Raw genomic sequence first — 13,313 nt, forward strand, 5'->3', positions numbered from 1 at the left:
AGGGAAAACAATCAAATGTTCTGTATGAGTCATCGCTCATCCTGTCTCTCCTTCAGCCCACAATGATCCGCTGAACACACGTGGTGGTGAATCATTCTGTGATTGCTCTCCGTCTTTCATATTCCACGATATGAATGTCTGAATTACACGAAGAAATCTGCGGTCCAGGACACGTCGTTGAATCTTTAAATCAAGTATCAGTGCAGAACTTAGGGGGTCTTAACGAGGTCACAACATCTTGATAGACACTTAAAAGTCTACACGCCATCCATTTGTTTTCTCAAGGCTGTCCTCAAGTTACCTTTTGCACTTGTTAGAGTGATGGACCCCATTGTTGCTTCAGGTTACAACGACAACAGGCCTTATCTTTCTCATTTCGAGCCAATTTAACCGGCTTAATTGACAACTGTTGCTTTTCTTTCATTTAAGCAAACTGTACAGTTCGATTTAAACATAACAACATATTGATTTGACTATCCTTTTTACTTTCCTAACCTTCACAAAGTAAATGGATTTAATTGGCTGATTTTGGAAGACAACCAATGTTGATCCCTTCTGGTTTTGTCCGTCTAAAACCATGAGATATTCAATAATATGATATAGAACTTGAAGCAGAGATTTAACGGTAAATTGATGATTAAAATAGTTTTTATATATAGTGTTTTAGTCAATTGAATAAGCAATCAATCTAATAATCATTGCAGCTGTAATTTTAACGCTATCATTCACATTTGATTGTCCAGCTCTCATTACATTCAGTTAAAATCTGATTGAACTGGGATGCTTAAATTCCCTTGTGTGTCACACAGACTTTGAATGTATCCGTACCTTGTGTTGTTTAGGAGAAACACACGTGGGCTTTGTGAATCCTCTGCATGTATTTCCATTAGTCTTAATGCAGCGTACCGAACAGGAAGTGATGAGTTTGGAGGAGTCGCTCGCCTCACACATAAGACGGGAGCATTAAGCGTGACCTGTTGAAAAGTTGGCACAGGTGCACCGTCTTTCCTGCCAAAGTCTTTAGCTCTTCCATTACGTAATGAAATTCCCCAATAATCCCTCATTGCAATCTAACTACCCTACAATTAAGGGCCCTAGCCTTTGGCCTGACAGTGCCTACATTTAAACTCTGCACACACTCCTCTCCGCTGCACAGCTGCCAAGTGAGCACCGAGAGGAAGTGGAGATGTTATCCAGAGGACAGGAATACACCGGCTGTTACACAAGGCCAACGCTAGGGTGATAGTGCGGGAGAAAATCAGGGAAAAGGGTTTAATCTGATGTTTTTATGCAGCTTTGGTTTGTCCTAAAGTGTGTACTTCACACCAGGGTGGTTATGATGAACTGAAACAACAAAACTAGTCAAAAAAATAGACTTATGATTTGATTTCTTAGTTCTATCGTATCACTTATGAGACGGCATGAATGCCCGCCAACTTTTGTGACATTGAGCGACAGAAATTCAACACGTGTTTTCAAATTGCATGTGTGACACTGAAAGCAGTGATTTTAATGTTAAAGGATATCATACTGTAGCTTTCCTTTCTTTGCAGAAGCCTTAAGAGAAAAGAAACAATTAAGCATCTTCTAAAGCAGCCGTCCTCTCCTTTTTAGAGGCTGCTTCCTCCCTGCTCCCATCCTTAATACGTGTCAACACTTTGATATGCGACTGATTTGGAAACGTGACAAAAATCACAATAAACCAATGACACAAAGTATCATCTTTTTCTATTAAGCTATGATTGAATCTGCAGCTGAACAACAACAGATAAAGAACAACAAACGTGCCGTCTCAGACCCAAAAACAGTTGTCCTCTTTCTGAGTCGCAGGCCTCAGCGGGCGGCCGATGATAGTCCGCTGTTTGAACATGAATAAATGAGAAAGCAAGCAGCTTCAGAGTTGCAGCTCTGTTTTTCATCAGCGTGTGATGCAACACTTTTCAGTTAATCTGACTCGGCCTGGTTCCTGCCGACAGGGGAGCTCACCTCTGACCCAGAAGTGTGGTTTAAACAAAAATACACTCAAATATCCTCCCACACACACACACACACACACATGGAGGCAACATTTAGTTTTTGGATTTAAGCCGTCGGTCTAATCAAAAAGTGCTAGAAAGACTCGCACACAGACGTCTGCATGTTATATCAGAGATGACAGGGTTCAATCTGCATTTTGGATGTTTCTGTGTTACAAATGAACATGTGAAATTCTATTTTTTTAAGCTAACTTCATGTCTTTCGTCTCTTTCTGTCTCTCAGATGCTTATCCGGTGTCCGAGGTGGTCTACACGTGGACTGAGGGAGCGTCTATGTCTGTGGTTGTAGCTGATGGCGGATCCAGACTCAACCAGTATCATCTCCTCGGGCAAATCGCCGGCACAGAGAACATACACACAAGCAGAGGTGGGTGGTGTGTGTGTGTGTGTGTGTGTGTGTGTGTGTGTGTGTGTGTGTGTGTGTGTGTGTGTGTGTGTGTGTGTGTGTGTGTGTGTGTGTGTGTGTGTGTGTGTGTGTGTGTGTGTGTGTGTGTGTGTGTGTGTGTGTGTGTGTGTGTGTGTGTGTGTGTGTGTGTGTGTGTGTGTGTGTGTGTGTGTGTGTGTGTGTGTGTGTGTGTGTGTGTGTGTGTGTGTGTGTGTGTGTGTGTATAGATAAGAAGATCCATCTGTATGCACATGGTTATGTGATAGTGGTTAAACTCACAATATGTCATTTTTCTTCCACTAGAGGTCTCGCAATCAAAACAAAAAGAGTTTAGGTGATGTGAAGCCGTGTGGGATCTTGGGAGTTTGTCATTGAGCTTCAAACCAAATCGATTTAAAACGATAAAAACACAGAAGAAAGCGTTAACATTTACTAATCAGTGTTTGTGCCGTACGTCCAATGACCAAACATCTCCAATTTCTTCATTTGGTTGAAATATATAGTTACAAAATGACCAATATCCTAAAGTGTCTCTGGCAGCATATAAGGACAACATTACGGGACACTAAATTAAACGGACCATTAATTTGATAAAATATAACAGAACAAATCTTACATTTTTGCTTAAATGTTACATATTATATGTTTAAGCTATCCAGTTAAGGTAGCAGGATAAATCAAAGTGAGTTATCAAAGTTATCCCAAAAGATGGACATGGTTTAATCAAAGAGAAAGAAATAGGTAACATGGTCAAGACTTCATGTAGTATATCGTTATATATTACATCAGTAGTAGTTTTTATTATATGGAATAAAGTTTCAGGTGGACTAATATTATATCCTGGGTTTATTTGATTACCTACGCCAAGGGGCGGTTTTGTTTTCAGCTCGCTCTGTTTGCTAGTGTCTGTGAGACGGGTTAAATAAACACTACTTGCCCACATTTAATGAAACTGGGTGGATTTTGATTAATTTATACACATTTTTACTCGGTGCTCTGCAAATCTGCATTCCTTTGCCACATCGAGCTCCTTTGCTGCATCCCTTCTGCGGGACAAATGATTTAAAGATGAAACTTAGAGATATTTCAGAATTTTTGGAGTTTATTTTTGTGCATGTTACATTTTTTTATTATTTCTTCAAGTAGATTAGGGGTCTCAATCCGGCCCGCGACTTGATTTCATGTGGCCCTGCAAGAGCTTGCAAAGAATATAATAAGTTTATTATACGGTTACATGCCACTTTACAGAAGCAGGTTGTCCATAAACTACATGTCCCACAATGCATCTCGTTTTGTGACATGCACACTGAAGAGACTTGCAATTATTTGCCCTGGACTTCTGCTTTCAGACGTAGTTAATTACTAAGTTATTACCCTATCCGATAATAATCCAATTCAGAGGCAATAATGTGAATATAATACATTATTTTATATATTTATTATATATTTATATAGTTACAACCCTTTGAGTGCAACCTTTATGCGGATGTGGCCCGCAATGAAATTGAGACACCCCTGAAGTAGATAGTCATAACAATGGGTAATACATACATCAAATAAAAAACAGCACCCAGTTGGTCTGCCTTTATAAAATGAGTTAGTGTTTTGTAGTGTGTACACTTAGCATACATTATTACACATGCATTCCTCCTGAATAATTCAAGTAGACGATGCTGCTCCAGAGTTGGACACAAAACGATGGGAAGTGCATTTCTGTGCAATGGGAGTTGTGACATTAAAACCGTCAGAGCATTCTTTTTTTGTGAACTCAGAGTATCTTGATGTTTTGAAGTTTCTTTTACATCTACTCAGGGGTTTCATGTACCTTGGATTGAGTGCCATCATCAAGGGAAACAAAGTAAAACAGTAATGAGAGGGACATTATATTCTTAAACCAGATCCATAATACCACATTTCTCTCCTTTTTTGATTTCCCCGCTCATCAATCACCCTCTTTTTTCTTGCCCACCTTTGTCCCTAACCATACTGTATGTGATGCATGATAAGTGTAAAACCCCGAATAACGTGATGTAACTAATTCTAGATTAGAAAAAGATAAACGCAGCGAGGGGGAGATGGCCGTGCGAGGCCCAGAGTAAATGTGGGAAACATTATCAGGAGATCAGAGTCAATGAGTGGAGGCTAGTGGAGGAGAGTAGCCTATCCCTCACACAACCAGCTGTCTACAGGCCCGGACAGCCCTGTCCAACAACACTTATCCCTGCATGAGCCCGAGCACACACACACACACACACACACACACACACACACACACACACACTCACACACTCACACACACACACACACAAACACACACACACACACACACACACACTCACACACTCACACACTCACACACACAGAGCTAGAGAGAGACCTGAGAGCTAGGGTTAATCCCCCCATCCAACCACCCATCAGCTTTTGCATAAGAAGATGACATCACAGATCAGTGAGGGATTGGTTGGCTGTCGCTGAGTGTATCTGTGTGTTAGTGCTCTTGTACATTTATCCTCACGTGCACCGAATGACCCGGCAATAATGGTAAAAAAAAAAATCCTAAAGGTCGGGACATGTTCATGACTTCTAATGTAGGTCTATTTGGGTTTGGATATAGTTAAAAACGTGAAATAAGTTACATTTCAGTGGACTTAACATGTAAGCTAGGGCCTCACAAAGACAGGAAAATAAACCTGTGTGTGTATGTTGGGATTGGACGGCCTCGCTCTGACGCTTGAGTAAAGGAGGGGGGGGGGGGGGGTGAGTGGGGGTTGGGGCGTTGAAAGGCATCTGCTTAATACTCTTATGTAAAACGGAACTGTAATACACTTCCCTCCAGTCTCTAGTAGAATCATTATTAAAAGTGTGGATTTCCCCTGGCTTTTTTATTTATTTGCGCGACACATGTGGAACCTGCTTTTGCTTTTAAGCAAAGGGTAAACAGGTTCGCTGTCTGCATGGATGCAGGGCTGAAATGTGGATAAGTTAGTTGAATATTTGATAGAAGATAGAATAAAAAGCTGCTTATCTGGCTAGCAAGTGTCTTATCATACCCATACATTAAATTAACAACACTAGAGAATACCTTAATATCTTTGCACGCAACATGTATAAAAGTCAAAGATAAATATACTAAAAGAAATGTACATGTGCATATTTAAAACATATCATTTACTATCAATACTTTTAGGGGAAGTGCATCAATAATATACTTTAGATTCAAGCTGCATTTTTTGTAAACAAACCAACCTATTCATTTAAACATGCATTGTACCCCGAAATGCATTGTGTTTGCACTCGAGGCCTCCATGAAGCACGTGCAAATGCAATTCTCACTATATTTTAAATCATGCAAGCAAGCTAGCCATGTTTTGTCGTCAATTGTTGACCAAATAATGCATCAAAAGTTCCCAATTCTTAAGCATAATTTGACCAGTTTTGGCCTCTATGGTTTAAAGCCACCAACTACTACTTCCTTTTTTACGAGTGATGGAGCAAAGATTTAGGATAGACAACATGTCTTCATTGAAATGTCCTTTAATCTTTCTGTAGAAAAGCACCTTTTACTTCCACATTTAATCAATAGTCCAGATCCTTGTACAGGAATGTATACATCTTACAGTGTTTCTCCGCCTCTAAATAATCAAACCGCCGTCTGGTGTTCTGATTATTAGAAGAAATGCGAAACATTATCTGTGAATTCCTTTTAGCCAAAGGACTAAAGGCGGTAAATCATCATTCATGCTGCTCCGAGCTGTCTGGAGAGCGTCCAAATCAGAGGAGGGAGTGCTGATGAGATTTAGCTCAGGGGTCACGTTCAGACCAGTAGGTTAATTTACTTTCTCTTTGCGTTTCACTCTCTTGCTCAGAACTTCCACAGAGCAAATATGACACTCTTAGCAACATGCTAACATGCTATAAATGGAATAAAACCAGCTTGGATTCAACTGAAAAGTGTTACTGGAGGTGGAAATCACAGATGTGTGAAAACAGCCGGCATGTTTTCACAATCTGAAGCTATTTTTGCAACTTGAGCATCAACTTCTTACAGTTTTTTGTAATGCATGCACCTGCTACAAGATGTTCTGATGCTTTTGTACAGATGCATTTTCAAGAAGGTCTGGCAATGGTCATTAAACGTCTCAAATGCTGCAGTCTGTTGCTCTGATTAAAGTCACATGGAGTTAACTATTGTTCCCTCACCTGATTAAAATAAGTCTGGAAGCCCCCCTGCTGTTCATTTAGTCTAGACAAAGTAATGAAGCACTTGTAAACCTGACATTCAAAACAGGCAGTCAGTTAAAGCTCGCCTGGCCTTCCTCGTGTTGAGCTGTTCCTCTGCTCGCTCTAATTGCAAGGCCTTGATAAGATAGTCTGTTTATTTATTCCTGGATAATAAACGTACATCTTGAGACCTTCGTGTGTAGCTCAAAATATTGTTTGCATGTGCAGTTTAGAGCCTTTAATTAGCAGGTCTAATCTTAGACGACACTCCCGTTTGAGGACATGAAGAGATTATCACACAGGTTTCTCTTTAAAGACATCTTTAGGGATATGACTTCTGCTCTCTCACACACCAATAGCCTCCTTAAAATAACTCCCGGCTCCAAAGTGGATAAGACGTGCTATAGTGCGGTTTGTCGGGGCTTTAAAGAGTATATGCTGTGGATTATTTTAGCTCATTTCCTAGAGGATTATCGCTAGTTTGGACCTCTCGGGTTTACCCTTCAGGGCAAAAATGCTGCTCTAAAAAACTCACCAGTTGACCAGCATGGCAGCATCGTTCCCCGCGATGAAAGGAAGTTCCCCTCGGACGTGTGGAAATACAAATCCTTGGGAGAAAAGCAGTAAGATCCACCAGAGGAACATGTTCCTCCTCATTCCTCTGCCCCCAGTCCTGTCGGGATCCATGCATCAAGGGCGAAGGTGACCCCGGGGTGTCCCAGGTCGGCAGCGCCTGGACGTGTCTGGATGTTTCCGGCGATAGGAGAGGTTGACACTGTGATCCAGACAGCCTGGAGTCATGAGGGCGTCAGAGGGCCCAGGTGATGGGGTCTCACTCAGAACTACCGGTGTTTGGGACCTCCTGACTGCGGCATGGCTGGGATAAGCTTTGCAGATATTTACCTCTCGTTTTAGTTTAAGCCTCGGTGCATTTTCTGAGTTCTTCTACCCCCATCAAGAATCACCATTATTCCACAGACAGCTGTCAAACAACAAAAAGTATTTAAATAAAATGTCCACACTCGGTTAGCCCCCCTCCATCCCACCAGTGATTAGCAGCGGCGAGTGTCCCTCTCCGTGGCTCTCAGTGTGTGTGTGTGTGTGTGTGTGATTTGTGTGTGTGTGTCAGCAGTTGGAAATCATGCTTCATGTGTGTCTCAGTGTGTGTGCGTGCGTGTGTGTGTGTGCGTGTTGCTGCCGGGATTGGGAGGGCGTGGCTAAGGGCTCTATGAGGATCCCGGGACAGGAAGCCTCACCCCTCCTCCCCCCCCTCTCTCTCTTTCTCTCACTGATGGCAGGATGCAGATTGTAACCAGGGATTAGGGAGGTTCAAAAATCCGATTTTGCCTGGAGAAAGCTGTGTGTGTGTGTGTGTGTGTGTGTGTGTGTGTGTGTGTGTGTGTGTGTGTGTGTGTGTGTGTGTGTGTGTGTGTGTGTGTGTGTGTGTGTGTGTGTGTGTGTGTGTGTGTGTGTGTGTGTGTGTGTGTGTGTGTGTGTGTGTGTGTGTGTGTGTGTGTGTGTGTGTGTGTGTGTGTGTGGAATATAGTCGTTGGGTTTTTTTCATAGTGCAGTAGCGCCTGCGGTCACAAACTGCTGCTGGCGAGAGGAATTTTTTTTTTAAAGCCTCAAATGCAATCTTCACTTGTTTAACTGAATATTGTCCTCCCTCCCTCCCTTGCCTCTTTTTCTATCTCTCTACACTTTCTCTGGATTTACCTCCATTGTCAAATCCCGAACATTAACTGAATAATAATCTACTGTCAAGTCCTCGCAATAATTAACGTATTTCTTTTGCGCAATAATGGATTTGAAGCCTGAATATGAAATGTTCTCTTTCACCCATCTTTTATTCACTTTACCACCTCCGCATGGTTCCCTATTCTTGCCGTTTGCACCAATTATTACATAATGAAATAGCAGGCAGGGGGAGGGACACATTAGTTGGGCGATAAGATGTTATGGCCACTTTTAAAGCTGTCAAATCTGTGGTCATGAAAGGAGATTTAGCCTGTAATGATTATGATGTCATGTGTGTTAACCTGACACCTGTGGTGCTGTAAGGAGGTCAAATCACATATTAATAATTCCTCAAACAACATTTACCCTGCCGTCTTGTTTATTGTCCCCATCTAACCTCATGTCCTTGTTATTTCCTCGCCTCCCCTCAGGACAGTACACAGTGATGATGGTCCACTTCTTCCTGAGTCGGAAAATTGGATATTTTGTCATCCAGACGTACATGCCGTGTTTCATGACCGTAATCCTGTCCCAGGTGTCATTCTGGCTCAACAGAGAATCAGTTCCTGCCAGGACTGTCTTCGGTGAGTGACTGATTTACTAATTTGTTTGGTAACGTTTAATGTGTCCCTGATATATTCACATGAGGGAGGATAATTGTCCGCCACTGAGCAGCAGTAGGTGGCAGTTAAGAGTTATTAAAGCGCCCACCTCTGAGTGAAACTGAATATTAAACCTGTCATTACTTGTGTTTGCACCCAGGGGTGACCACAGTGCTGACGATGACCACCCTCAGCATCAGCGCCAGGAACTCTCTCCCTAAAGTCGCCTACGCCACCGCCATGGACTGGTTCATCGCCGTGTGCTACGCCTTCGTCTTCTCCGCCCTCATCGAGTTCGCCACGGTCAACTACTTCACCAAGAGGAGCTGGGCCTGGGACGGCAAGAAGGCTCTGGAAGCTCAGCACCCTAAGGTACAGCTTCAGGGTGTAACGTGAGATATTTAGGTGCACAAGGCCATTCAAAAGTCTTCTACCAGAACACAATCAAAAGTCAACTTCATACTGTCTAAAAAGGCTTTCTTTATACATTTTCTGAAACATAAAAATGTTCTTACAGCCCTTTAATATTCAACTATAATATGTCTTTATAGGTGTCAGAACTCCTGCTATGCTGTTCTGTTAGAGCAGAGAGGCTGTCATTAAACATAAACCTGCAATCAGTTTGAATCAAAATCAGACGGCTACCTGGGTGAAATTCAATCACACAGCACCCCCGCTTTTAACCAAAAGGTTTCCCATCTGTGAAATCACTACAGACAGAATGAAACACATTGATTATCCCACCACTGTGTCAATTCACCCCTCCCCGAAGTGACTGTTATTTTGTATATATAGGATATACATATTTTTATAAATATTTGTTGTTGTATTCGGGATTGTGGGAAACGGTATTTCGATCTCTCTGTACACACAAACTGAAAGGTTGACTTTGACTTGTGTCTTGTCCCGCTGCAGAAACGAGACCCCATGGTTCTCTCCAAGAAGCCCAATAACATCTGTTCAGCGGGGCTCAACTACACCCCAAACCTCACCAAGGACGTGTCCATCTCCACCATCTCCAACACCACGTCGGTGCAGCTCCGCGCCTCCGAGATCAAGATGGTGGACCCCAAGAAGACGTACAACAGCGTGAGCAAGATCGACAAGATGTCTCGGATAGTGTTTCCCGTCCTCTTTGGAACCTTCAACCTGGTGTACTGGGCCACGTACCTCAACAGAGAATCGGTGACGGGCACGACGTCAACGTAATCTCTTTTTGTGTGTGTGTGTGTGTGTGTGTGTGTGTAAGGGATTAAGTTTGAGAGTGGGTGGACTAAAAAAAAAAGGGGACAAAAGTAATAGAATAAAAAACAAATGTGTGCGCTTGAAGAACAAAAACTATACTCAACTATCTTATTCAAGCACTCTGATTGGACGCAAGGCTGCAACTGAATCCCTTTCCGTTTTCTCTTATTTCATGGCCTAAAAAAAACTGCTTGATCACAAAGAAACTGCTCCTAAGACTTCGAGAGAGCGACTGCCTCGCTTCTCTTTGCATGACGCCCCCTCAAAAGGAAACCATGGACTTGTCTTGAATACCGACCATGTATATGTCAATCACCGCTCAAAGGACTCTTCATGGAGGTTTTAAAGGAAACTAACGCAGCAGTTTTTCAACATATTCTGACTGTGGAGGCTTGAAATGCACTGAGTATGCTTTGGAGAAGAAAACCCCATGCATTTGAATCTGAACACTGAAACAGCTCTTGAGATGAATGCTGCCGGTGCATTAATAATTTAGTTTTAAGTCTCTTTTTTTCTTTACAAACCTTTGACATTTTTTCTCCTATTGCAGTAGGTGCTTGTGTGTGTCTTTGTAGATCTTTACTTGAAGATTCAAAGCCTCCTGCTGCAGGTCTGCTTTCCTGAAATAGTTGGCAGCTGGAGTCCCAGTGGAAAAAAAACGGAGAAAGAATCGAATGCTACCTGAAGGTGATAAAAAAAAATGTATTTGAAATATAACATCGCAGGGGTTTTTAAATGACTTCTTCATTCATAAATAATTTTGCAGGGCAGCGTGCCAACAAGAGTTTAAGAGAAACTTCTTTGGCCCACTTCCTGTGGACGGTGTGTTCAGGGCACATTTAGGATTGGATATTTGTGCTTTAACTGAGTTTTGAGCGTGGGTCACTCAGCTAGGAAACTAATATTCACAGTTGAGAGACCAGTGCTCGAATCGCAGAGTGTGTCACATTCAAATCAGCCGAGGGAGAGTTTGGAGACTCGTTTCGTGAGATGACCTGGATGCAAACCCTTATTTACGCGTGCATCTGGCTGATGCTTCGGCAAAATGACTGCAAGCTCCAGGGGCGGGAGTCTAGTTTCGACTTCGCACAGAGCAAACTTATAGTGAGTTTTCAATATGAGGTGTAAATGATTACATTACAAATACAGAAATAAGTATCTCATACAACCACACTTCAAAATATCCGAACTATCCCTTTAAGAAGGACATGTTTGCCATGATTTCTGGGTAAAAAGACATTTACCTGGACCTCCATGTGTGGTAAAAAAAAGAAAAAAGAATATCGATGGAGTATCATCATCATACAATTGTTATGCTTTCTACTGCTCACATATGTCAGAAAACACAAAGAGATTTGCTAAACTTTGCAGCTACGATATCTGAGTTTCTTGTATTTTCTCTAAATAGATTTGAAGCCTTTTTTGCTGATTTAAAAGAGGGTGTGATCATGATTCGAACTACAGGATGTGGGGGATTTCATCTGAGGGAATCATGTAAATAAGCCTTTAATTTTCCACTTTGCTTTAATGCAAAAAAGACAATGTTAGATTCTTGAGTTTGCAAGAAAAGAAAAAAAATGCAATTTCTGAAGTTGTTTCCGTCTGATATCTTTCTTAATGTTGGCGTGTCTGAGATTGTTTTCTTCTTGTTGCTTGTAGAGGAGCTCACATCTGTTCCAACTCTGCTTTTGATCTTTGAAACCTTCATTTTTCTACATTTAAAGGAAGCACACATTACGGCATTTTGGCTCGAGCCCACCATAGCACATCCTGTTTGTGCGTCTTGTTGGACTATGGTGAGACAAACTCAGGAACAAAAGGACCTTTGCTCCGTGCAGAAGACTTGTCTCAGTCTTAAATCTCGTGGATTTTAAACAGTGGAGGGCGCATTGTCAATGGCTTGGTTTAAAAAAAAAAAAAAAACAGCTGCTACTGTACCTGCTTCGCTTTGTGAAATTAGGACCTACAGTTTTTATCTTAATTAGCTTTTTTGTCTTTACTTTGTGTGTCATATTTCCTGTAGTGTTTTTGTGCTGGTTTGTGTTGAATCTCATGTAAATCTGTGTGTCCGATGCTCAGTGGGTGGCTTTGTTTCAGCAGCAGTGTAAAAGAAAGTCTAATGTACACATCTATACTTCTCTAACTCCTTTTCTTAAACATTCTCAAGATGCTATTGTCCCCTTTGTTTCTGAAGCTTCGTTTTGTCCGAGCTGAACTCCTCTCCAGCTGCTGGATCTCAGCTGACTAAGCCTTAGTATGAGTTATATTACCAAAGGAAATTAAAAGTAATAAGCATTTTGGTCCCTAATCATGTAAGTGTCTTTAGGCAATATTGGTCTGTCCAACACTCAAACATTCCCATCAGCCGTAGCTGTACTTCCTGTGCCAACTGATTGTTCATTAGCTAATGTTAGCATGCTTAGACACACAGCAAAAAAGGTACATTTACCTGCTTAGCGTTAGTGTGTTAGCATTATTATTGTTACATTTTTGCGCCAAATGCTGCTTTCAAATGGGGTCGTGTCTAACGTGCAATGGTGGAGGCAATAGTTTTTAGTTGAATTATAAATTAATATATTTTTAGTCATAAAAGCCGATATGTCTTGTTGTTGAGATTCGTAAAAGCCTCATATTTTTTTTTTTTGAGTCCTTTTCATGTCCTGCATTGTCACCTGCTCGCTAGTTTGCTAAATTGTGAACCTCAGTGGCTTCTAGACGCAGACAGTTTTGTTAATCTTCCTGCTTTAATGCCAACATATTGTGTACAAACTCCCTTATGACTTCCATCTGAAGGCAGCATTGTTAGCTACACAGAGCACATGGTAGCATGGTCTTCAAACTAAACAGCTTGACCCACCGACAACAGCTGAATTCCTCCCTTTTATACAAAACGTTAAGGTTATTTTCATAAATGGACCGCTGGTAGTTCTGTCCATAAACACACCATGGAAGAAATGAGTGCCCCCATCCGTCCATCCATTAAACCTCTCTTCTCTATTGCCGCCAAGAAACGATTGCCCGCCCCTCCCTCCTTCCTTCAGCCACTGTGACAGACTCATCTGCCATACATCTGTTAGAAAAGGGATT

The 13,313-nt window shown here is 41.8% G+C and overlaps 2 protein-coding genes across 4 annotated transcripts in view; one reads left to right on the top strand and one right to left on the bottom strand.

The window, feature by feature from the left end:
- The window catches only part of LOC117499073 (gamma-aminobutyric acid receptor subunit beta-3-like), a 60,477-nt gene extending 52,794 nt beyond the window's left edge, over positions 1 to 7,683 (bottom strand). The window contains exon 1 of one of the 2 annotated variants that reach the window (XM_034151351.1): positions 7,178 to 7,683. In XM_034151351.1, coding sequence (XP_034007242.1) covers positions 7,178 to 7,329 — 152 coding nt within the window. In that variant the 5' untranslated portion in view covers positions 7,330 to 7,683. The remainder of the gene's footprint in view (positions 1 to 7,177) is intronic. The other variant, XM_034151352.1, reaches the window with a different exon arrangement.
- Positions 1 to 10,276, top strand: part of LOC117499074 (gamma-aminobutyric acid receptor subunit alpha-5-like) — a 24,843-nt gene extending 14,567 nt beyond the window's left edge. For both annotated transcript variants that reach the window (XM_034151356.1, XM_034151355.1), the window contains exons 7-10: positions 2,260 to 2,403; positions 8,811 to 8,963; positions 9,142 to 9,353; positions 9,897 to 10,276. In XM_034151356.1, coding sequence (XP_034007247.1) covers positions 2,260 to 2,403; positions 8,811 to 8,963; positions 9,142 to 9,353; positions 9,897 to 10,190 — 803 coding nt within the window. In that variant the 3' untranslated portion in view covers positions 10,191 to 10,276. The remainder of the gene's footprint in view (positions 1 to 2,259; positions 2,404 to 8,810; positions 8,964 to 9,141; positions 9,354 to 9,896) is intronic.
- The last annotated feature ends 3,037 nt before the right edge of the window (positions 10,277 to 13,313 follow it).

Source organism: Trematomus bernacchii, unplaced genomic scaffold (assembly GCF_902827165.1).
Source record: "Trematomus bernacchii unplaced genomic scaffold, fTreBer1.1, whole genome shotgun sequence".
Taxonomy (NCBI): domain Eukaryota; kingdom Metazoa; phylum Chordata; class Actinopteri; order Perciformes; family Nototheniidae; genus Trematomus; species Trematomus bernacchii.